The sequence below is a fragment of the Mesocricetus auratus genome, unplaced genomic scaffold, assembly GCF_017639785.1.
Source record: "Mesocricetus auratus isolate SY011 unplaced genomic scaffold, BCM_Maur_2.0 Super-Scaffold_100043, whole genome shotgun sequence".
NCBI classification, from domain to species: Eukaryota; Metazoa; Chordata; class Mammalia; order Rodentia; family Cricetidae; genus Mesocricetus; species Mesocricetus auratus.
In genome coordinates, this window is record NW_024429220.1 from 542,700 (window position 1) to 569,881 (window position 27,182).

Genomic DNA, 27,182 nt, shown 5'->3' on the forward strand with positions numbered 1-27,182 from the left:
TTAACCTCCCTGTGTCCCTTGTGGCACACTTGATATTATTGGTATAAAACAAAACAAACAAAACCCAGCTGCCCCGTAAGCCTATTTCCCAGAAGACTCTGTCAATATTTACCTGCAATTGTGATCTGCTATCTATTGGCTCATCCATATCAATCCTAACTATAAAAGGTTGCTGTTTTAGTAAGTGACCTTGTGATGCTGTGTGCAAAGTCTTAAAAAATTGTGGAACTGGGTGAAGATACTCTAAAGAGACAATCATGGAAATGAAAATACTCAGTATGCCAACATCACAGATAATGATTAAAATTGTTATAATGATTCACTGATAAAAACTCTCACTAGCACACTAAGATGCTATCTGCTCTTGCAAACTACAGTCTATGGTTTAAAACTTGTATCTATAGTAAGAATCTAGAAAACAGAAAGAAAGCCTAAGTGCAAAATAATGTTGTCTTAGTTTATTTTTGACCAATTGGGTAGATTGCTTAAATTGTCATTAAACCTACATGAAGTCATAAAATCATTGAAATAAGAATGAAGCAATGTCAACCAATTTTAAGGAATAATCTCAACAGGCTAGCCAGGAAGAGTCCTAGTGAGGCCCCAGTATCAATAGCGTATTGGAACCCCAGACCCCAACAGATCATTGAATCTTTGCAATGAACACTTCCAAGTAAAGATTTGGTTTATGCAATGACTCACTCTGTCACACTCCAACTTCCATGATGAGATTTATTTTTTCCCTTTTATTTTCTCCTTTTTTTTCTCTTAAATTTTGTTTTCTCTGGAGGCGGGGCAGGGACTGAGGGAAGAGAAGGGACAGGGGAATGAATGGGATCAACATACATGATGTGAAAGACACACAGAATAAATTTGGAAAAACACAAACCAAATTCCAGGTGTGAAATAGTGTGGGATCCACAGACACAACAGTAGCTTCAGTATTGCTCCTTCTGCTTTCGAGAATCCCGTAGTAAGAAGAAATGTCTCAGCCAGCAACATAGCCTTTACATACAAAGACAGAATCTGGGAGAATTTGCATGAACAAAGTCTTTATTCATTTAGACAGACTATTCTGAACATGAATATAGGAGGTGTTCTCAGTAAAATTCCACAATAAAATTTAAGCACCTTAAATATATCACAGACCTCGTTATAGTAAGAGGGATGTGACAAGAGGGGTATTCTCTGAGATTTCTCCATTAGTTTCACTTAATTACTACATTTGAGAATGCCTTCCTGTTTCCTGACTTCCTTTCAAGTACAAAATCAAGGACTGGTTTCTCTCAATCTAAATTATTCATTGTCATCAATAATGAACACACATCACTGCCATCAGAAACATCCTTGAAAACCAATATAGATGCTCATTGATTTCCCAAATAAGAGAAGTCAGTCTTCAAGAGTGATTAGTTATAAACGAAACACCATAATGAACTCAGAAACTAATTTAATCAGTATGCAGTGTGAGTGCAAATTCTGCAATTGGCATCATTCTAGAATCTTATGATATATTTTCATTAATTTAATTGATGTGCTTTGAATTGAGCAAGTGAAGTTTTGCATAATGTATTTCAAGGGTTATTATTACTGATTTTTACCGAATCCCTTATGTGTCCTAGATTCTGCAGATGAATGGCAAGACAATGCACTACATCTTTCCTCATGCAAGGATAAAAATAACTAGAGACTCCAAGGATCACACAGTTTCAGGTAAAGCTAATTGAACTATCTGACAATTTCTAATTCCAATGTCACACTGACATATGTATTTGTATTTCAGTTTAAATGACTCATTAAATTTTAGAAAACAACCATTTATATCAGTTTTAGCACATGTCCAAAAATAACAGGCTATTTATCCGAACACACACACAAAAAAAATCATTAATGACATGATTTTTGCATGACAAGTCACTAAGTGGTCAGTATCCTCTCTACATTTTTGGTATTTATAACAGTGCATGATTTGGCAGACCTCATAATTACTGCTTCAGGAAGTATTGTGGTCACCACATTACAGTGGGTTTGCTCTCTTGAATACTATGAGAGCTGAGTATAGAGAATATAGAAGCTTGGAGATCTTAGGGCAGATTCTTTTGGATTACTTGTGTCTATTATAGATCAAAGCTGATAATGGACTTCCTAAGCTTCTTATTTTGAAATAATTTCAGACTTCAAGAAAATGGTACCAAGTGATGCACTGTCTATTCTTCGACCAGTTTTCCTAATGTTGACATAAATCTGACATAAATTGATCAAGCCAAGAGAATCAATATGAATACGATATTATTAAAGCAGCTGTTGGTTTTACCCAAATTTTGAGTTTCTCCACTCATCAATTACTTATTCTAGTGCCTCAAGATACACTCTAGGATACATTGTATATTAGATACATCTCACATTGTATTTCACTATCATGGTTCCTACATCTAGCATAACCATTTTTGTATTTCTTTGTGTTTTCTGATCCTGAAACTCTTGAAAAACTATGAAATTTTCACATTACAAATGAGAATTCCATCATTTGAAGTATGAGATAAAAATGTTTAAGTCTATGAAATATACCCTGGGTATTTCTTGTATTCTTTCTCAGTAACCATACACTATCTGTGTTTAATATCCAGTCAATATAAACAGAAAATACTGGTAAAAAATTAAAGACATTGCTGTGCTCTTTTTACAAGACGTAGATCTAACTTGGTGTACACACTTTTTTTATTTTGTTTGTTTTCATGGTGACACAGGAAGTCACTTGTCACCTCAGCTACAATTTTACTGCAGATTTTGATGAATGATTGTGCAATGGGAATTGTTTGCTCTCTATTTCCACAGATAACTTATCAGTTAGAAATCTGGTATTGTTTTCCTGTTGAAATGGGTATTTTTTCTTGTACCAAAGAAAGGTGCTTCAATTTTATGTATTTATTTTGTTCAGATTGAAGACAAAAGGGAAATATTTAAAACCCAAGTGCTCTCTGTTCCATCATTTCATTCTGATAAAATGTATTCTATAGTTGAATATATATTTAGATTTGATAATCAAATTTTTGGAAAATTTCGCAAACTGAGTCCAATTAGTGCTTTGAGGGACATTTGTAAAATAGCGTATTATTTTCTGATAGTGTTAATATTATTTTTATGGGGGATATAATAGAAATCTTGATGCATTTCTCTAAATCAACGGGTCCTTCATCAATGTATCGATCTACTTATGTCATTATTTTTGCTTCATATTAAAGTATTTCCTCTCATCCTCATCTTCTCTAACTCATTACAGCTTTATCTCAACTAGAAAAAGTTTAAACAATAAGAATAATGGAAATAATGCTATGAATTTACTATTATAAATACTATACTCAAAAACTAAATATTTTGACCTTCAGTTTTCTCATTATGAGGAAAGAGAATTATTATTTTTGCAAACAATTATTTCTAGAAAATGTACATGTTATCTCTCCAAGTTTCCTTTATTTTTAATATTGCAAAAATACCAAAGTATTTTCCATATTTATTTACACTTCAATAATTATGACTAAGTGTGTAGTTTTGTTTATCCTTAGGGAACATAGTTCTATACAAAATTGAATATTTTGATATAATTTGTATTATATCAAATACAAATTTGTATTTCCATAAGTCCTTAGGAATCTAGATTATTTTAAATATGTGAACCTGTGAATCAGGAACCACATGTGATAGTCTTTGTAAAGCATCTAAAGGTAGGCACTCCCTCAAACAGAAAATTCAGCCTTTGACATGACATTGTTTTCTGTCCTGCCAAGATCAGACTTTGCTATGGTTTATTATATGGTTATTAACAATAATGAAATACTAATTATTTATTAAGTATATTCTAAATACCACTTTGTGTTGATTTTTAATTTAATAAATACTTTTGACAAATAAAACTATTTTTCATGTATTTTGAAATACATATGTGTACTTATATATTGTTTAATGACTGAAGGAAGCTATTTCCCATCTTATTTGGCTTGTGTGGGAATGTGTTACACTTATTCTATGAGCATTTTAAAAATATAATACGTTCTTATTAGCTTTAGTCATAACTGAAAATACCTTTCTGAGATATGAAAATATATAGAAATAATGATAGCATGTCTAAAATTAGCTTCGAAACTAACTAGGTATGGAGAATAGTACAGAGAGAGGAAACAAAATTGACCATGATTTTGTGATCCTGGGAGCTGTAATACTAACTGTATTGTGATGAACTATTTGTTGCAGTCTGGTTGTTTCCCTGTACATCTAAAATTTTCCAGTGTAAATTTTTGCATCCTTACTTGTTTCTCATGTTTAGAGATAAATGATGTGCATGGCAGCTTCCTCAGTAATGAAACAGCACACAAACCAGTAGCAACCTCGGAACCCAAGGATAAGACGAAGGAAGTGAAGAATAGAATGTAGCACACTCATTCTCTCAGACACAGTAGGAAACATTTTGGTTAACTAAATTTCTTCAAAGTAGGCATATTATGTGTCTTTTAAGATCTCTTATCAGAGATACAAAGCAGAAAGTATAAAATATTTATAAAACTGCCATAAATTAGGCACAAATAGAGAATGAAAAAAGTATTCTTATTTATAGGGAACAAAAACAATGCCACAAAGGAAAGGTAAAGAGAAAATTGGTTAATAGCCTCTCCCTTGTCAATAATATCTCAAGAGATGGATAGTGAGACCTTATAGTCCAATATGTTTTCATGGATCCACCAACTCAAAACTGCTCTCAGAATGATGCTAACATGGGTTTTTCCTTTGTCCTCCTCATCCTTTGAGAATAGCCAGTATATTTTGGAGGCTATCTACTGTGTGACATCAGGAGAGACTGCATCAGACACTAAACATGAGCATTCAGCTGTATTTGTTTACGTCTCAAAGAAACAGATCTGAAGGATGGGAACAGGTGACCCCATTCTCTTTTTTTAATAAAATGTTTTTTATTAACTACATATAATGTATTTAAAGCATACTGCTTTTATTGTTTCAAGTGAATTAATAAACACTTTAAGTCTGTTTTATTAACAGAGAAAATACTCACAGTTGTAATTTGTCCCAGCAAAGGCTCTTTCAAACTGTCAGGCAGGAATAGTAAACATGATGGATGGCTTTTGAAACCCAAACCTTGAGAGCTTATACTGTAAAGATATTTACAAAGGTAGTTAAAAACAATATAAATACAAAAGATATGCCTTTGTCCTTGTTTTTCTTTAATTTACATACCATAGATTCTCCTTTCCAAATACTTTTATAATTCACAGTGCATGAAGTTTTGTATTTGTTTGCTAATATCTGTCACTTAGCAATCCCATTATGGTTTTTTGTGTGATTAGAAGAAATGCATGAAGGCCCCAGCCCTCAATTTCCTCATGATTTAGTAGAATGTCCAAACTATAATAATGATCACAAAACAAAATGTTAAGAAGAGCTTAGATAAGAGCTAAGAGATTTATAAATCATTAATACTTATACTTATTTTATGTTTAAATAAACATATACATGCAAACATGTTTCTGTACCATTGTTCATAATTTTGTAAAGTATGCAAAGAGAAGTATATGAAAATAAGATTCTAACTTTTAAAAAGCTGTTCCTTAACTTTTCAACATATGCATTCCAAGGTACAGATATTTTTGAGAATTGTACAACAGTTTTGAAAGTCTTTGTTCAATAGACACGGACTATAGAGTGGAATAGAGACAATAACTAATGCACTTTGATTCAGTGTTAACATTCATTTTGAGAATACAGGTTTTATTTGGGAAATAAGATAACTTGATACTTTATGATTATCTGCAAACAAACCTAATGCAAATATCTACTCTTCCCCCATATGCAGCAAATACTCTTTGCCACAGAGAGGAAAACTGAAGAAAAAAAAGAATGCAAGATTCATAAAATGAATCTCTATCTATCTATCTCTATCTATCTATCTCTGTCTCTCTGATTTGGAACTCCATTTCATGTTTTCTGAAAACCAAAGAAATACTGATTCTCAAAAAAAAGTTTATTATGTACAGTTCCATGGTAGACTGGCTGCATCTACTAGGTAATAAAGACTAATTGGCAACTTCACGGTGAAGAACATGGAAAATGTTTAGCTTTGAAAGACAGAAGAGTCTTAGGAAAGAGTAGCTCAATTTTTTTCAATCAAATCAGTATTTATTAAGATTCACTGTACACATTTTACTGGCAAGGTACATAGCATGAAGATGAATGTGACTGACATGCAGGGGTATATACAAAAAACATGTGTGAGTTAATATAATTGACCATAGAAAAGGTATAATCCAAATGAATGTCAGATTTGAAAGCATCAAGAAAGCCAAGACTTTATTATCTCCTTGGTTTTCCTCTTGTTGTTTAGGTACTGATTTGGTAAAAACTAAAGCACAAAAACCTTGATTTTTGAAATCTTTCTTACATATTCAAAAAAAGATAGTTCAGATAACAGTCAGTTTTTAACTCTTACAACTTCAAGATGATTTGTCTAACCCAATTCTTTTAGAAATCGTGAGGTCTAATTGAGAAAAAGAGGCATTCATGAATACAAATTTATTTACACCACAAATTTATAGCAATTACCTTTTAAATAAACAGGGCTTTTTTTTCATAAAGAGAGTAGGTCGGGCAGAGGAGTGTGGATTGCTTACATCTTTCTATAAACCTCAGTATCTGATTCATTTCTCTATTTTGGAACTTTGGACCCTGGGAAGAGTCTGATTCATAAACTCTGGTGATGGAAAACAGTAGTGTTACAGCTCCTTTGAAATCTCAGTCTATTCTCCCAGCAAAAGAGAAAGCAGGAAAAACTACATCCCACAGTGTGAACCCAAACACAGTCATCCATTAGCACAAATTATGACATCACCAGTGGTCTCAACTAGAGTACTAGTTCCTAAACTGTGCACTTGGCTGTGCATGTAGCTTTCTGTTCCTAACAACATTTAAATGAAAATCAAACCTTGGATAATGTTCTAAACCACAGAATGCCCTAAGATCAGTAAAACTCTCCATTTGAACCCACCCCCCATACACACACACAATGCTCTGACTTGGTGTCAGATAATCAAGGCTGATATAGCACTAAATGCCTCTTGAGAAGCCTAGGATTCCAGCAATGTATGCCACCTGCATATCTGCTGGCCTTTGGTTTCCTTCATTTCCTCCCAATGTTCCTGTTCCTCTTCCCCGCTGCTGTTCTGGCCCAGAGCAATCCAGCCAATCATCTCTTTACACTTCATGGTACGCCTACTATAAATGGAAATCATCAGGGTAACTTCAGAGAGCTGGAAGAGGGCCACCTGGAAGACAAAGGTCTCTTTATAGACAGGATTGGGTTGACCACGCCGAATGGATGTCTTGCAACGGGACATCTCTTGACCCACACAGTTGAGGAGGAAGAGTTTTCCATATGTATCAGGAGCTCGGTTAACTCACCATCTTATTGGGTTTTAGAAACATTACATATCTAGTGAGTTCCACTGGATCTGAGTTGAAATTCAGATTTTTTATTATTATTATCATTATCCTTATTTTGCATTATTAATTATAATAATCATAATTATCATTATTGACTTATCTAGGGATAATTTAAATATTACAAATATACATTGTTAATGTTTGGATCAGAAGTTTTAATAAACTTACAGTATTCTATGACAATTACCACAGTTCTGTTAAAATTTTCTACCATCCTAAACTTTCCTAGAAATTGCTAAACTAAACTTCTTATGTCAGTTGCCCGCCATAAGAAAGTCCACATTTGATGTCTGACTCTGTAAATTGACCTTGTAAAAGTGTCACAGTGAACAGAACCAAATAATATGAAGTTTTAGTATCTGGATTCTCACTTTTAATGTTTTAGATTAGTCTATGTTGCCACATGCATCAGTTATATGCTACTCTTTGTTGCTAAATATATTCCATCCTTCTAATGTTCTACATTTCATTTACTTCATTTAATTTTTCTATGTTTTTAAAAGTATTTAAATATAAGTTTTACTATATACCTATGTTTCTTGGATGTTTCACATCTGCCCTGAACAGTTTCTGTTCAACTTTTTTTCTTTTTCTATTCATGGTCTCTTGTATATGGCATCCACACTGCAGTTTCCCCTCCTTCCTCTTCTCTCAGTCACTCCCCCACCTCTCCTCTCCCCTAGAACCACACACTCTTTTTTTCCCTTCAGAAAAGGAAAGGTCTCCCAGGGATATCATCCAAACTTGCATAACAAATCGCAATAAGACTAGACACCCTCATATAGGCTGACCAAGGCCACCCAGTAGGAGGGGAAAGATCCCAAGAGCAGGAAAAAGAGTCAGAGACAGCCCCACTCCCACTGTTAGGAGTCTCACAAAAACACTAAGCTACTCAGCCATAACATATATGTAGAGGACATCAATCAAACCAATGCAGAATGTCTGGTTGTTGGTTCAATCTCTGTGAGCCCCCATGAGCCCAAGTTAGATGATTCTGTAGGACATGTTATTGTGGTATAGTTCACCCCCTCTGTCTCCTACATCCTTCCTCCCCTTCTTCTTCAGGATTCCCCAATTTCTGCCTGATGTTTGACTGTGTGTCCCTCTATCTGCCCCATCAGTTGCTGATAACAATTATGGTAGGCTCTGGTCTACAAGTATAGCAGAATGTCGGTGTCATTAGGAGTCATTTCATTGACTTTTTTTGCCAGTAGTGTTTGGTGAAATGCCCCCATTCCCAGTCATCTCTCCCAAGTACACTCTTCTTCCACCCCAGACATGATTACTCCTGTTCCCATTCCCAATCCATGACTGAAATGCACTGTTTCCCCTTCCCAGGAAAATCCATACATTCTGCCTTGCTCCTTCCTTGTTACTTAGTCTCTCTGGATCTATGGGCTGTAGCATGATTATCCTTCATTTTACAGCTAATATCAACTTAGGAGTGAGTACATAGCATGCTTGTCTTCCTGGGTCTGGGTTACCTGACTCAGAATGATTTTTTTAACTTTCATTCGGTTGTCTTTGAATTTCATGGTGACATTATTTTTTACATCTGACTAATGCTCCATTGTGTAAATGTACTACATTTTTTAATCCATTCCTCTGTTGAGGGACATTTAGATTGTTTCCAGTTTCTGGATACTAAACATAAAGTTACTGTGATAAGAGCAGAGAAATCCTTCTAGTATGATGAATTGTGCTTTGAGTGTATGCAGAGGAGTAGTATCACTGGGTCTTGAGGTAAATTGACTCCCAGTTTTCTGAGAAACTACCATATTGGTTTCCAAAGAGGCTAAACAAGTTTGCAATCCTTCCAGGAGTGGAAGAGTGTTACCCTTGCTCCATATCCCCATCACCATGAGCTATCCCTTGTATTTTTTATCTTAGTCATTCTGACAGATATAAGATGGAATCTCAGAGTTATTTTTGATTTGCATTTCTTTGATTGCTAAGGATGTTGATCATTTCTCTAAGAGTTTCTCAGCCACTTGAGATTCCACTGTTGAGAATTGTTTGGATCTTTACACCATTTTAATTGGATTATTTGGTTTGTTGATGTCTAACTTCTTGAGTTCATTCTGTATTTTGTATATTAGCTATCTGTCACATGTGGAGTAGGTGTATATCTTTTCCAATTCTGTGGACTGCTATTTTCTCTTATGGACAGAGTCCTTTGACTTTCAGAAGCTTTTCAGTTTCATGAGTTCCCATTTTTTAACACTATTTGTATTCTGTTTGGGAAGTTGTCTGGGGTGCCAATGAATTCAAAGCTACTGCCTACTTTCTGTTCTATTAGGTTTGCAACATTTGGTTTTGTGTTGAAATCTTTGATCCACTTCGATTTGAGTTGTGTACAGGGTGATGGATATGAATCTATTTGCATTGCTGTTTGTTGAAGATGCTTTCTTATTCCATTGTGTTATTCTGGCTTCGTTGTTAAAAATGAAGTGTCCATCGGTTTGTGGATTTACACCTGAGTCTTCCTTTTGACTCAGTTGATTAGCCTGTCTGTTTTATGCCAGTACAATGTGGTTTAAATTGCTATAGCTCTATAGTAGAGCTTGAAATCAGGCATGGCGTTACCTCTGGAAAGTTTTTATTGTACAGGATTGTTTCACCTACCCTGGGTTTTCTTTTTCTTTTTCCATATGAAGTTGAGTATTGTCCTTTCACAGGCCACAAAGAATTGTGTTGGAATTTTGAGAGGAATTTCAGTGAGTCTGTGGATTGCTTGTGGTAGAATGGCCGTTTTTAGTATGTTAATCCTACGAATGCATGAACATGAAGATCTTTCCATCTTTTGATATATTATTTAATTTCTTTTCCATAGACTTGAAGTTTTTGTCATACAAGTATGTCACTTGCTTAGTTAGAGTTACCCCAAGGTATTTTATATTTTTGGCTCTTCTTAATGGTGTTGTTTCCCTCATTTCTTTCTCAGTCCCTCTATCCTTTGTACATTGGAAGACAACTGGTTTCTTTGGGTTATTCTTGAATCCAGCCACTTCACTAAAGGCATTTATCAGATATAGGAATTTCCTGATAGAATTTTTGAGGTGGTTCAGGTATGCTATCGTTATCATCTGCAAATAGAGATATTTGATTTCTTCCTTTCCAATTTCTATAGCCTTATCTCCTTTGGTGGTATTATTAATCTAGCTAGAAATTTAAGTACTATATTGAATAGATATGAAGAGAATGGATAACCTTATCTTATTTCTGAATTTAGTGAAATTGCTTTGAGTTTCTCTCCACTTAATTTGATGTGGGCTATAGGCTTGTTATAAATTGCCTTTATTATGTTGAGGTATATCCTTTGTATCCCTGATCTCTCCAAGACATTTATCAGGAAGGAGTGTTGGATATTGTCAAGGGCTGTTTTCAGAATCTAATGAGATGACCATATTTTCTTTTTCTTTCAGTTTGTTTATATAGTGGGCTACATTGACATTTTTATTTTTGAACCATCTCTCCATCTCTGGGGTCAATAATTTTTATGTGTTCTTGGATTCAATTTGCAAGTACTTTATTGAGTATTTTTGCATCAATGTTCATGATGGAGACTGGTCTGAAATTCTCTTTTTGTTAAGTCTTTTTGTGATTTGGGAATCAAGGTGACTGTGATCTTGTAAAAAGAGTTTGGTAATGTTCCTTCTGTTTTTATTTTGTGAAATAATTTGAGTATTCGCATTAGCCTTTCTTTGAAAGTCTTTTAAAATTTTGCCTTAAAACTGCCTGACCACCCTTATATTTTGGTTGTGAGCCTACGCACGCCTTTAATCCCAGCACTCAGGAGGCAGAGGCAGGCGGATCTCTGTGAGTTCGAGGCCAGCCTGGTCTACAAAGTGAGTTCCAGGACAGCCTCCAAAACCACAGAGAAACCCTGTCTCGAAAAAAACGAAAAAAAAAAAACTGCCTGACCCTGGGCATTTTTTAAAGACTTTTAGTGTTTGCTTCTATTTCATGAAGTGTTATAGATCTATTTAAATTGTTTATCTGACCTTGTATTAACTTTGTAAGTGGTATATGTTAAGAAATTGGCAATTTCTTTTAGATTTTCCAATTTTGTGGAGTATGGATTATTGAAGTATGACCTAATCATTCTCTGAATTGCATGTCTTCTTATGTCCCCCATTTCATTTCTGATTTTGTCAATTGGGTTATTTTCTCTTGTCTTTTAGTTAGTTTCGATAGGGTTTGTCTGTCTTGATGATTTTCTCAAAGAACCATATCTTTGTTTCTTTGATTCTTTGCATTGTTCTCTTGTATACCTTTATTGCCATTATGAGATCTCTCCAACTTTTTCATGAAGGCACTTAGTGGTATGAACTTTCCTCTTAGCATCCCTTTTCTCATGTCCCAAAGGTTTGGGTATGTTGTGCATTCATTTTTCATTGTATTCTTGGAAGTCTTCAGTTTCTTTCTTTATATCTGCCTTGACTCAATAGTCACTCAGTAGAAAGTTGATCAGTTTCCATGAGTTTGTAGGCTTCTATTGTTTCTATCATTGTTCAAGTCCAGCTTTTAATCCATGATGGTCTGATAGGAATCAGAATTCTTTAACTTTTCTTCTATCTGTAGAGATGTGCATGTGGTCAACTTTGAAAAAAATCCTGTAAGATACTGAGAACTAGGTATATTCTTTAGTGCTTGGGTGAAATGTTCTATAGATATCTGTTAGGTCCATTTGTTTCATACTGTTTGTGAGTTTCATTATTTCTCTGTTTAGTTGCTGTCTGGATGACCTGTTGGTGAGAGGGGTGTGTGTTGAAGTTTCCCACTATTAATGTAAGGTTTAACATGTGATTTAAGCTTTAGTAATGTTTCTTTTACAAATGTGGTTGCCCTTCTGTTTGGGGCATAGTTGTTAAGAATTGAGATGTCATCTTTATAGATTTTTTTCTTTGATGAGGATGAAGTGCCCTTCCAAAACTCCCTTCATTAATTTTTTGTTAGAATCCTAATGTTTTAGATATTAAAATGGTAAACCAGCTTGCTTTTTGTGTCCATTTTCTTGGAAAACCTTTTTCCAAATTTTTACACTGAGGTAATGTCTATCTTTGATACTGAAGTGTATTTCTTGTATTGCAGCAGATGGGTGGACCCTGTTTTTGCAGCTATTCTGTTATCTGTGTATTTTTGCATTTCCCTGATGACTAAGGATGTTGAGCACTTTCTTATGTGTCTTTCAGCCATTTTAGATTCCTCTATTGAGAATTCTCTATTTAGTTCTCTACCCCACTTTTTAATTGGATCCTTTGGTGTTTTGGTGACTAGCTTCTTGAGTTCTTTGTATGTTTTGGAAATCAGCCCTCTGTCAGATGTGGGGTTGGTAGATATCTTTTCCCATTCTATGGGCTGCCATTTTGTCTGAGGGTACCACATACCATATTATAGCCTTTGAAATTTGACCAAATTTTTAATCATCTTTCTGCAACTGTGATGGTGATTGTGCTGAAAGCAACTACTGCATAAAAACACTGAATTTTCCAATCCATGCATATATAATATCTCATTTATTTAGATTTCCTCTAATTCTTTCACCAAGATTTTTATTTCTCATGTATAAAATTAGCATTTATCTACTAAATGTGTTTACATTGTTATACTGTTTGTTATTATTGTAAAGAGTTTTCTTAATTAGGATTTTGAAATATCTCAATTATACATTATGTATAAATTGTTATTTTTATATTAACTTTTAGTTTATAGCCTCACAGACTTACTCTTCTTACAATTTTTATTTAAACTCATGATTTTATGCTTGCAAAATGGCATGATCTGCCAATAAAGTATTTCCTATTTCCATTACAATTTGCAAGCCCAGTGTTTCTTTGATGCCACTGGGTAAAAGTTTCTGTATAATCCTGAATATAATAGCCAAGCAGGCATCTTTGCTCTCCCCTGATTTTTAGAGAAAACATTTATTCTATCACAGTTACAATGTTATGAATAGGAATGTAGAAGTATTTTCCTATTTCCACCTTAGTATTTTTTGTTTATTTTTTCTATTGCTTTGTCTTTAATTTTTGAGAGAGGGTCTAATGTAGTCGATGCTTAACTTGAGCCCACTGGGTAGTTGGAGGATAGTCTCCTGTCACCATTGTGCTAGGATTACAGAAATATACCATACCTATGTGAAGCATTCACATATCTTTACTTATAATTTAGTTTAGGGTGTTTATTAGGAATGTATTCACCATTTTGCACAAAATATTAACTAGGTGTAGTAAGTCAATCATGTATTCTTTGTCCTTTGTTATCAACAAGACACATACTAATTGATCTCTAGATCACAATCTACATGGCATTCATAGAATAATTTCAATTTGTTATAGTGTGTGATTGCTTTATGTTTCATGACTTAGAATGTTTGTTAGGTTTTTTTGTGTGTATGTCCAAATTTATTCTATGCATATATTTTCATATAATGTTTTTGAATAGCCTTGTGTTATAGTTTTCTAGGAGTCGTATCCAAATAGCCAGTTATGGGCAAAAAGTTCACCTCAAGTGACTTTTACCTACTTTTAAGCCTGTAAAGTCTAATTGCTGGACTGGTATATAAAATGGGGAGAAATATCAAAACTCAAGTAAGTTTTAAATTTTCTAGTTTCTTTCCTGTGTTATATGTCTGGGTTGCCTTCTTTAGACTAGATATGGTGGCTTAGGTTCTGCCTGGTATATGCTATCTATATGCCAAGCTTCCATTTACCCAGAAGCATGGAGAGTTCATTAATTAACTATGACTCACCTAGTTATCTGTGGCCAGACTTAAAACTTGGAGAATCTACAGACTTCCTGCTTGTTCCGTTCCATTCTGTAACAACAAAGACTCTGACATTTATAGATCATGCCGTTAAAGGCATATGACAGCTGAGATTGGTGTAGAAGTTGTCAGGAGAGGCACAGTAGAGGTCCACTATTATTCCTCTTAGGCCAGTAGTTTTTCTGGAGTGTATACCTCTCTCATTCTTGTATGATTTATTCAACTTCCAAATGTTGAAATTGTTAATAATTATAAAATTGTGTTTAGTTATGTAATTCACTCATTGAGAAAGCATTTTACCAACTTTATATGATTTTTCAGTATTTAAAAAGTTTTCTTTTTATATTTCTAGTTCTACTTTTTATTTTCTATCAGATGTAAAAGACAAATGCATAAAATCATTTTGAATTGGTGTCACTGGACACATAACATACACAGGTATGATTTGTGATATTGGACTATAGCAGAGATGTAGAATTTTACAAGAATAGAGTTTTCACATGAAATTAAAGATAAATTGACATCACTTGATATATGATAGTTTTTTTTGTTTGGTTGGTTGGTTGTTTGGTTTTTACGAGACAGGGTTTCTCTGTATTGTTTTGGAGGCTATCGGTCCAGTCCAGCCTCGAACTCACAGAGATCCGCCTACCTCTGCCTCCCGAGTGCTGGGATTAATGGCGTGCGCCAACAGCGCTCTGCGATATTGGATAGTTTTAATAGTAGATTCAAATATAAAACTCTCATGGTAGCCACATAGAATATATCAATAGAATATAAATAAGTGGAAATAAGAAATAAATCAAATTATATCAGTGCAAAAAATAAAATAAACATAAAATAAATAAGAATGCAGGAAGCAATAGTGAAAACCTATAAAGTATGCAGAAAGCAAACAATGTCTAAAATAAAGCTGGAGACCTAATAAACCTTCCTGGACTGAAGCAGAATGAGTCACAAGGCAGCAGAATGGTAGTTGTAGGTATCGGTATCACACTCACTCACAGTGCTCTCAGAATCTTAGAAATCTAGAGAAAAGAGTCACAGTGCTCCATTGCTTCAGACAAGGCCAGCACGTTCCTAAGGAATGCAAATAAAGTTATTCTTAGAATCTTAAGGAAAACTCCTGTCTACTTTGTGAGAAGAGCACAGAGACTCTAATCTCCCCTGCAGCACAGTTCCCTCCTTTCCTCACTTTCTTTAAAACCTTTAGTGATTCCTCTAATCATAAAATTATATAAAGTTAATACTGTGTAGAGAACCAAAGAGAATATAGTCTTTGACAGATTACAGTCACCCTTAACCCTGGATTAGATCATGTTCATGTTAGCTATTTCTATGCTCATGGATGTAGTTTTAAAGAATGTCCTAAACTTGAGGTATAAATTATACATTCATATGACTGAAAATATAATTTATTTTATGTTTTGAAATTCTACTTAATGTTACATTGAAATGAGTTTTTCATTAGTTAAGATACTTTAAAGAGGCAGGGCTTATTTAGAACTGAACACAGGGCGGGGCTTACATAGAACAGAACAGAAGGTGGGGCTTATATAGAGCTAAGCAGAAGGCAGGGTTTATAAAGAACTGAACAGGGGTCAGCCTATATAGACTGAGCAGAGGATAGGACTTGAGCAAAGAGCAGGGCTTATATGGAACTGAGCAGAAGAAGGGGTGAAACATTCAGGGTGAAGCCTTGCAGGGTGGATACCGGTGGGGTGCAAGTCCAGAGATTGAGCTTTTTACTTTGTAGGGTCCAGTAGTTAGGGCAGTTAGAATTTCCTGTGAATGGAACCTGGCAGTTAGAGGTTTAGGGGGAGGAGCCAGGTCCCTCCCGTGCTCCAGGGGCTCACAAGTGGAAATATTTGCGAAGTGCCAAATCAGGTGCAAAACGCATTGCTTCCTTCTGCTTTATAGCACTTCTACAAACTTCTGGCACCCCACAAACACAAGTGCATGCCCTACAGACTAATAATATTATCAAAACACATTAAAACAAAAATTTTAGCATATAATCACTATAATTAAAATATTTTCCAGACTTTTAAGAATACTTGAATTGACACCCAGAATTAAAGATATATATATAAGAAGCAACCCAAATGCCAATCCCTACACTAATACGTAAGTAGGGGATGAGATCATGTGCTTCACCAAGATGCTTTAGTAAATGACAGACTACATTACATGGTGGGGAGTTCAAGAGAAGGTATCATCTCATAAAACAGCCATCTTCATTTAAGCATGCACTATGAAGGGTCAACAGAGTTGCCTGACAACATACATAATCAAAATGTCTTATTTGTTCTGTGAGGCAAAAGTGTTCATCCACACTATTGATATTATTTACCATATAAAAGGAGTGAAGACCTAATTCACACTGCAACTTGAAAGAGTTCTGGAACCATTATACTAAGTGGAAGAAGGCAGGGCCCAGAGTCCATATGTTGTATCATTCTGTGAATAGGAAAGGACAGAATAAGACATATAGATGCTTAGGGCAAGGATGGAAGACTACAGAGTAGGTGAGTGATAACTAGCACATATGTAATTTCTTTTTAAATTGATAAAATGTGTTTTCAAATTGGCTGTGATGATGGTTGTTCATACCTTATGAACTAACCACCATTGATGCATAAACTATAAAAGGATGAGATCTGCAATGTGTGAGTATATCTCATTAAAGCTGTTAGAAACATCTTCTTTGTCATCATTCTCTTTCACAAGAGAACACATATGCATTGCTGTGTTTGCTGTTGACCAAGTAGCATATCTATCCCAAATAGATGTTTCTTACCATCAGACTTACTTCCTGTCACTCACAAACTCTGTGGTCATTGACAGGAGGCATCCATGAAGAAATTTGAAAAAGAGGAGTATTATCTGCTTTATACCACAGCTATCATTGCACACGTTTAGATGGATGTTTCCTTAAGCCAGCTATTCACTGTGAAAATTTCAGAATGTGTTTTTTCTATATCTTTTATTGAACATAGATGTTTTCCATACAATGTTCCAATTACTGTTTCCTCTCCAACTCTTCCCAGATCCTGCCCACTTGCCCTCCAAACTGAATCTCCAGCTTTTCTCTTTCTTCTTAGAAAGCCAACAAGCATATAAAGAATAATGACAAAAATAAAATAAAACAAAAACAAACCAGAATAGGTCAAAACAAGGAAATAGAAGAAAAAGTATCAAGGAAAAGCATAACAAACACATATAGACAGAGAGACACATGTTCACATACACAAAAATCCCACAAGAACTCAAAACTGGAAAATATAACATGCAATCAAAGAGTCAGGAAGACTTTTTAAAAATCTGACAAAACATTATGAGAAAAGAATCTCCAAAGATCCCACTGAGTTCGTGTTGTGTAAGCCAGGTTTCCTGCTAGGTCTCGGTCCTATTTAGTCTCAGGTATTTGGCCACCCAAGCAGTCTTGTCGATGGGTTCCATCCCTTGGAGTAGATATATGATCCAATCCAATATGAAGCCATCCAATGGAGCACGGGAGATATCAGTGGGCATGCCCCAAAGACAAACAGCCTTTTCCAATCCCCACAGCCATCAGTTGCCCATAGTTCCTTGACTAAAACTAGGACTTCAGTAAGCCCCTCACCCATCCGTGCCAGAATGTGTACTTACTTGATATTATTATTCAGGTATTGTGCATGCTGCCATTGCTGTTAAGAGTTGACGTTTGCAGCAGCTTGTTCGTGTTCAGAACACTTAACTTGACTGCACTCTTACCTAATTCTCCTATTCATTCTTTCTCCTTTACCAAATGATCCTTGAGTCTTAGGACAGGAAGTTGTAGTATGTTTGTCCTATTTAGGGGTATACACTCATAGTCACTGATTCTCAACTATTTGACCAGTTATAAGTCTCTGCATTAATCACTGCCTACTTTAAAAGAAGTTTTGGTGACCAACATTGAAATGTATTCTTTCTTAAAATTTCTTCTGCTCAAGAGATTAGCACTTTTATTCAGCAGTTTTCAATTGAGCAAATTTTCATGGCACAGGTCAAAAGCAGCCAGACTCTTTTCACTGTTGTTTGAGATCTTGATCACCACAAAGACCTCAGGAAGTGGGCCATGCTGTCCACTTTACAATCAGCAGTCTCCATATTCCAAGAATGTGCCATTAATCTCTTCCCATAGCACTCAACAGTTTTCCAACCCAAGTTCCAAATTTTCCTACCAAGTTATTCAATTACATTAAAGTCACACAGTCAAATTTGTCACAACAGCTCCCCACTACAGGTCCAAGTTCCCATGTCTGTTTCAGTTATTTTGCAGTGATAAGACATCCAAACCACAAGAAAGTTGGGTAAGGACTATGGTTACTTAGATGAGGACTAGCATATTTCCATTATGGTTGTGACCAATGTGACAGGGAAGGCATGGCGCCAGTCAAAGAAGGCATGGGGACAAGAGCAGAAAACTGACTAGTCACATTTTCATCACCCACAGAATACAGAGAAATAACACGAGGACAGCTTCAGTTGGTGTTATAAAAGTAGACTGAACACCTGAGCTTTATTTATATACTATTACTAATGTGAGTCAGCAACATTAGAACTCTGTATAAATCAGTCCCTTAATTCATCCTCCCAAAAGTGTGGCTACTGGAAGAATCCATCACCAGGCCCTGATGGATACACCCACTTACTCTTAATAGATTTTCAAACTAAATCACCTCAATATTAACCCAGCTTCATACTCATTTAATAAATCTATAAGAATTTCATATTTGTATTGGAATGCTAAAATCTATCATGGCAACAATATTCATTTCTATCCTGGTAATATTGCACAAATGTTTGTAACAGTTGAAAAATATCAATTACACTGACATCATAATCATTCCAAACTAACCATTCCAAATTTATTTGTACAACTACAACATAACATGGGGGATGCATAAGCTGTGAATATATCTTTTGACCTTCCTTGACAGAGTCTGGCCCTCAATCATTTGTCATTGTTTTCACATCTTAGTAATTTCTTCTTTTAATTATATGATGGCAATCTCTCCTTTCACCCCCAACACCTGAGTGGAGGGGGGAGGGTGTGTTACTGTCAGAATGATTCCTTCCAGCTCCAACCTAGGACCATACAGAAGATGTACTTCTAAGACATTTGTGTGGATTGAGAGTACGGACTTCACTCCTTCCCAGTAATTTTCACAGAAGCCTCACTTCTTCACATGTGAGACAGAAAGAAATGTTTCTTCCTGATCCTTTGTTTTAAAGTCTAATGAAACCATGTGATTTTAAAAGCACACACTAAGAGTCAGTCACAAGGTTCACGTACTGTTCTCCAAATCATTAGTATTGATTTATTAGTCTCACTTGGGGAGGCATAGACTGAAGCATCCATGCATTCATTGTTTAGTGCTGCTATGTAGATGATGAGTCTTCACAACTCCTGTTGTTCCATCACCCCAACGTTGCAGAAAGGAGACTGCCTGGGAAGTCTATTCATGGTGCGTCACCTTGCTAATTGCCATAGTCTAACACTGATTGATCACTCCCTCTCCGTACTATAAAATCAGTATTCTACAAGTCTTGATAAGAAGGTAATATTAGCATATATTCATGTGCATAAAACTAAAAATGCAACTTAATTTGCTATTACTGCTTAGCAAATTAAGTAAGATATTGAAGCAATACACATTCACTATGCTAAAGTTTTTATGACTTTACTGGGGAGCCCAGTCATGATCTTCCAATCTACAATCTGTACACTAGTCAAGCTTTGTTCATCTCGAAATATCGGATGCGTCTTGCAACCTCAAGCAGCAGAATGTAAAAGTTAGTTCCTTGAGGTTGTAGATCTGAATAGAAGTTCCTCCTGACAGCCTCTTCAGTTTTCAGGTGGACTAGCTTTGTGTACTTCATATTGATGCTTTCAGGGAGATATCATCTGTGAAGTGTAATTAAAGCAATCACTATGCATTTCAAGAAGGATTCCCTTATGCCAAACAGAATTTTTTAATTAGGGAAAAATCATTCCTCACATTTCAATATTAATGTACAAACTATAGCATTTTCCTTTTCATTGTGGATTACTATTGATTTTACTATAACTTAGCTTGCTTTTCTAAGTACTTACATTTATAGTTTATAACAGAAATTTATAAAGTACAAAAACAGATGTTCATTACCTTAGGAGTACAATTAACATTTGACATACATAAAAGACAATGTAATTGACCTAATGCTAAACAGTCTACGAAGACATTGCCTTTGTCCTTCACATATCACAAGCATTAGCATTTATGTTGATAACCTGATTTCTCTTTCCCAAACTATAGACAAAACTGTGTGATGCATTTATATTCTTTAGGATTTTTATGGAAATGTATAATTTGCTGGAATACTCATTCATAAGATATAACTTATAACTCATACAAATTCCATTGTTCCTTGACCCTTGGATGCATCATGTCATAAGAATGGATTGAAGTCAGTACTTTAATTTTGCCCAAACTAAATCCTCCAGAATCTCATAATATTGTCATGCATTACTTTAAGTGGCAAAAATTAAAGCATTTAATGTAACATAGTGATAAATATATACAATTAAATCATGTTTAAACTATGGACTCATGTAGAAATATAGTTTCCCTGAATATGTTCATTTTATAAATAAGTTATTTGAAAGTGATTTCATAAACCTAATAGTTCAGTATATTTATCAAATATTTATAATATATAGATACAGACATAAAAAGATCAAATCATCTCTGATGTAATTTTAGAGACATTAATAATAATACCTTTTCTTATTATTTCTCTGTTTCTATCATGGATCTTTCCCTGGCACACTTTAAGTGCTGTGTGAATTGCAATTTACTTTGTAAGATTTGCTCTGTTTAAAGTTCTAACTTCTTTATTTTCTTCTTTTTCATAAAGCTATTATATTCTTCCTATTAATTGTTTCTTGTCATATGTTTCTTTATCTTATCATATTGTAAAATCAAGATGTGTGTATTCCATAATCTCTTTCTACTAAGAGAGTGCTGGTCAATCATTCTACATAACTAAGTAGAAAATAACTAGAAATACAAAGGAGATTATTTTGGTTTTTTTTAATGTCGAACATTATATAAACATGGAACCAGTAAAATGGCTCACATGATTAATGTACTTGCCATCAAGCCTGATGACAGTCCCTAGACCTATGGTAAAAGGAGAAAACCAACTCCCACAAGTCATCTTGAGAACTCCACATGGTTATCATAGATTACACAAACATATACACTCCTGATATACATATTTACACACTAAAAAATAAATACAAAGCAATGAAAATTGCTAATCCAAATATTACATATCAAGGACCATTTACTTCCAGTCATTTTAGTTCAAAACTACTGTATTTTTCCATTCAACATGACTTGCATTGACATCAAGCTTTCTATATTTGAAGAAGGATACTTTAGTTTTATGAAAATGTAACATATGATGTTCAAAGATCCAGATTTTATTTTTCAAAAAACATATGAATTGAATTATATACATATATATACAAGTGAATGTAAAAAAAACCTAATTTTCTTTCCTAAGATCTTACTTTTCTACTATATGTTATTAAGCAAAATTTTAATAGTTTTGAAACTTTTATTAATTTCTAAAACATAGCTAATACATTGGTAAACAATGGCTAGATTAGAGTTGATTAAAGACTGGTTAATACTATTTTTTCTACTTTGACTAACAGGTATCAAAAGTGTTATTATAGATTCTATCCTGATGACTTCAGAAAGTCTAAATTCCAACGACTTACTGGCCTTTACCAAGATTTAGTTGGAATGTGGTTACTTATCAGATTTGTTTCAATTAATACAATTATGTTGCATATAATAATCTCTTGCAAAAAGAGTAAATATTAGTCTCTTACAAAACAAATAATGCTGAACCATGAACCTTGAGGCAGAAAAATCACTAAATGTGGGACTAGAAGGAGCAGTGTCTTCCTTCACTATGAATCCTTAGAGACAGGACATTTAGAAGCAGGTTATAAATTTTGATTAATTTGACTTAAACAATTTTTTAGATTTAATAGTCAGAACATATATGCTGATGAAAAATCAGAAAAATGGACAGAAAGGATGGAGGAAGGAGGGAGGGAGGGAAGGAGAGAGGGAGGGGGGATGGGAGAAATGGAGAAAAGAGGAAACAAGAGAATGTAGAGGTGAGGAAGAAAGAAGGGCTGGGGGGATAGGAAGGGAGAGACAGAAAAGGAAGAAAGAGGGAGAGAGACCGGAAGGAAATAAGGAAGGAAGGAAAGGAGAATGAAGGACATGAAGCAGGAAGTTCATCTATAATTATTTCATGAACTGGAAGCATGTGTTATATTAGATTATATCTTTACAGAGACAGATGAATCAAGATGGTGGGAACTCATGAATTCTAGAATGACAACTTTGGAGACTTCAAAGGACCAAACTAGGTCCTCCATACATGGAGACAGTTGTGAAAATTGGTCTATCTGAGGGGCCCCTGGCAATAGAATGAGGATATTTCACTGGTGTGTGAGCTAGCTTTTGGAGCCTGTTCCCTATGTTGGAATGTCATGCTCAACTTTAATGCAGGGGGAGGGACTCGGTCATACCTTAACTCAATGTGCCAGGCTTTGTTGACTCCCTGTGGAAGGAGTGGATGTAGGGTGGACTTAGAGGGAGGGGAAGGGGGAGTGGGAGGGAGAATTGTGGTTGGATTGTAAAATGAATTTTTAAAAAAAATTTAAAAAAGAATGTTTCTTTGCTTTAGAAATGGCAGGAAAGTCCCATGGTTTAGTATAATTAGGTGTATAAACTTGAACTGTAAAGATGCGGCCAAGTTAATTTTAAAGAATATGTTGAGAAAAGAACAGGATTTTGAGACTGAAAAACTTTGGGAATAGTACTTCAATATCAAATGTAATAAAAATTCACTTAAATTAATAGGTAATTGTATCTTCATTAGAGATAAAGAGTTCTGATTTCTTAAATTATATTTTACTGTAAAACCCTTTGTTTGACATTTGTCACAAAAACATACCTGGTACAACATGTACTCACTTGTTTTCAGTTTATCTAGAAGCAGCACAGCAACTTAGATTGCAACAGTTCATATCTATCAGAATTCTTTGTCATAGTCATGGATGGGTAATTATAGAACAATCTGGCTATGGGAGTAAAGAACCAGGACTAAGTTATTCATACCCTGGAACAATATTCCTGTGCCACAAGCAGTACATGGTGAGGAGTTAGAGACAGAAGTGAAGAATAATCAATCAAAGGTTGTGGTCTTAGTACCACATGAAGTGTTGTCTGCATTGGGATTGTATTGTCCAGTTTGCAATAGCCATGGCTACCTTTCTGAGAGCAAATTGTTCTTAGTTTCATACTTGCTTACTTTGGAGTTTTTCTGAGCATTTTATTTGGTAATTTTTTAAATTATACCAGGTTTAAATTGGAAACATTTCCTGTTTGAATAAATTTGACTAACTTTGAGAGAGCATTCAATGATAATCTAATCACTGTAGATTATACTTAAGCCCTGATAACTTTATGTATTATTACCTATTTTTGGAATCAGGATGCTATAGTTTTGTTATTGATGTCATTTCCACTCTTAATGCTGAACTTGGCTTCTGAGAATTTAATCCACTTTTGTGTAACCTACTTCTGATAAGTATTTGTTTCTTGAATGATTGTAACAGTTTGCCAATTTTTAAATACAGGTAATGGGCTGGGAATTAGAATTGTCGGTGGTAAAGAAATTCCTGGACATGGTGGAGAAATTGGAGCCTATATTGCTAAGATTCTTCCTGGTGGAAGTGCAGAACACACGGGGAAACTTGTAGAAGGTAAGAATTAGAGACTATATAACAAAATACAGTGAGTTTGCTCATATTAAACATCATTTATTTGTATGAAATTAATAGCCAAATTTGTTTAAATTTTATGTCAGAAAATCTTGTGATTAACGGTGGGCAGTTTTGGCATAGCAGTGTTATAATGTATTACGATACAATGGAAAAATAAGATAATTTGACTTTCACTTGCATGGCTGTTTTGGCAGTTGACTAGCCACTAGTATACATTACTTTAAAACACAGTCAAGATTTTTATTTATGGGTAATTTTTAAAACCTTTAACAACCTAGTTTAATATTATATTATAAAGAAGAAAATGTTACTGAAAGCAGCCATGAAAATATAAAACAAAATTCAGCAGAGGCTAAGGTCAGGTATCTAGCTACAGATGGCTAACAAGCCAAATCCATCTGCCACCTGCTCTTGTCAACAGTGTGTTTTGGAACATAGCCAGGATTACTAACGTAGTTGGAAACACGCTGCCATAGCAGAGACAGAGATTACGTGATCAGTGACATCCAAAGTATTTACTTCAGAAATTTGACGTTTTTTTTTGTGGTTCTGTTTACATATAGACACTATTCACCCCACTGTGAACATTTTAAAATAACTTATGCCTCGTCATCTTTACGCAGCAAATTTATAGATGTAGTCTATAAATTGCATTATGATAAATTCTAATTTTCTAAAAGATAATGTAACCCTTCTGTATGCAAATTCTATAACATATACATGCAATATTCATGAGCTACATATACATATATATATATTAGCTATTATACATATAGCTCATGACTTCTGTTGATATTGTTTATATTGAGCATTTGGTTATCACTAAAATGTTTATAAACTACTTTATTCTAAAAAAAGGTATTTATTTGGGAAAAGGTATTTTGGTCTCTTGTTTTAAATTTTGCCTGCTATTGCTCACAGTCTTTACTTTAAAATTGATTCACTGTCATTTTAAGTGAAATGTGTTAGAACCTACACACGTGGACCGTGGATATTTTTATAAATCATTATTATAGAATTTAAATAGATGATACATGATATTTATTTGCCAAAATTAAGCTTAAGCCATTTTGTCCAGCTTATTGGAGCAGTCTGTATATATCCCTTCCAGTTTCAAATTCAGACACTTCACAACAGGTTTTTCAGTTGGTTGTGGTAGGGTTATTTAACATGGAGAGAGTAAAATGCTAAAATTCACTCCCTATTTTGGTTATTTGCTTTTAGAATGACTTTGTTTTATTTAGTTTCTATCTGTATGTCTGTCTGTCCATCTGTCCATGCATCCATCTATCTGTGAGTGTGTGTGTGTTTCAGTATTTTGTTTGTAAATGACCATGTACCTATATGTCTAACTCATACATATCTTGCTCTTCAGCATAAGCTTCTAGGAGATACACCAGGTCTCAAAAACTTGCGGAGTGGTGGTGATACAGCTTTCATTTTTATTCGTTGTATGAAACATTACATTAATAATACAAAACATAGAGCACTAGAGGTTCTGTTCCCATTTAATGCTAAAAAGATTTTATTACTTCTTTGAAACCCATTTATTCAAGACAGTGAGGGTAATTTTTCAGTTTTTAAATTTTATTTCCTATGGAAACAATTTATATGTGTATAAATGGGTCAGTAGGTAGTAGATGACTTATTTTATTTATATTATTGAACTTTGCTAAATGTGTTCAATATAAACTTAAGAATTGATCATCTGTTTCAGATTTTGATTCTCTCTATTTGTGAATATCAAATTATATACTGTGAGCCTTTTTAGAATTGACACTGACTTTCAGGTTTCATGTGAGCTGCAGTTTTTTCACAGTGTGTGTTTTAGACTGAATTTTTTGACTTCTGACTGCAGAGTTCTTATTCAGAAAAGCTGGTCTGTTTCTGATGCTGCGCAGTGTTTGTCTCCCTCTCCTGAGAAGGGGTTCCCAGGAGTATCTGGGCACTTGATGATGATGACTCTGCTCAAGTGAATGTTGAGAATACAATTATTTCTTGGTTTCTCTACTTGTTTGTTTCTTTTAGTTGTACATTCACAACACATTGTCCAATCACGTAGATTTTCTAATTCTCATAAATCAATGAAAATTTGGAGGATTTTTGGTTTTGGTTTTGAAATGGCAAAGGACCTACTGGTGTGTCATTTAGCTAATGTTGTTGTCATTTGCTTAAAAACACTTGATTGTGTTTTCTCTTGATATCACTGTCAAAACAGAGTATTCAATTTTATCTAATGATAGGATAACATGCTTCAGAATGTTGAGACTGGCAAAAATTGTTACTGTAAAATTATTACACTATTCTCAAACTAGACTTGAAATACTCCCAGTATTGACTTCTGTATAATTTGCATTTATCAGAATTTCTGAAGTCTACCTACTGGCTTTTTTAATCAGTTTATAATAATCATTAAACACTTAGCAAGTCAAATACTGAAAAGACCAGAAACTCCCCAAAACTTAAAATCTGTTCCTCAATAGCACCTGGCAAATATTCCTGAACAAGCAATGAGCAGAAAATGGTTTGACATTTATCACTTTTCATTTAATCACTGAAGATTGTATTTTGCCATGGATTTAACTACTAATCAAAGAATTTTTAAAATTTTTATTTCTGCTATTTGCTTTGTGATTAAAATTCCAAGATGTTTTTAACCCGTTGGTGTTGAGGTTTAAGTGCAGGAAGCTGGAGAGTCCTGTGCAGTCCCATGGTGGGTACCAGACAGAGCAGAGTGTTCTCTCTGGTGAGGCTTCCAAGTAAAAAACACAAATAGTTACAGATAAAGATAAGAACATCAAATGAGATGCTCACATCCAGCAGAAACCGACGGAGCTTTCTGTCCCTGATGAGAGTCTCGTAGCTGGGCTCTCCTTTTCCACAGCAGGCACTTTGCGTTGGAGTGAGGAGCAGCCATTCTTAAATGAAGGCCTTCAAAAGACACTTTGGCACAAGTATCTTTGGGTCTGAAAGAGGATGTGGGCCCTGAGACTGATGTTGGGGCTCACGCTGAAAGAACAG

General features: G+C 34.6%; 1 protein-coding gene across 1 annotated transcript in view; it reads left to right on the forward strand.

Annotated features, from left to right (window-relative positions):
* Pclo (piccolo presynaptic cytomatrix protein) overlaps positions 1-27,182 on the forward strand; it is a 348,891-nt gene that overhangs the window by 209,515 nt on the left and 112,194 nt on the right. Inside the window, 2 exon segments of the mRNA XM_040735211.1 lie at positions 1,623-1,713; positions 24,015-24,140. Of these exon segments, the coding sequence (XP_040591145.1) occupies positions 1,623-1,713; positions 24,015-24,140 (217 nt within the window).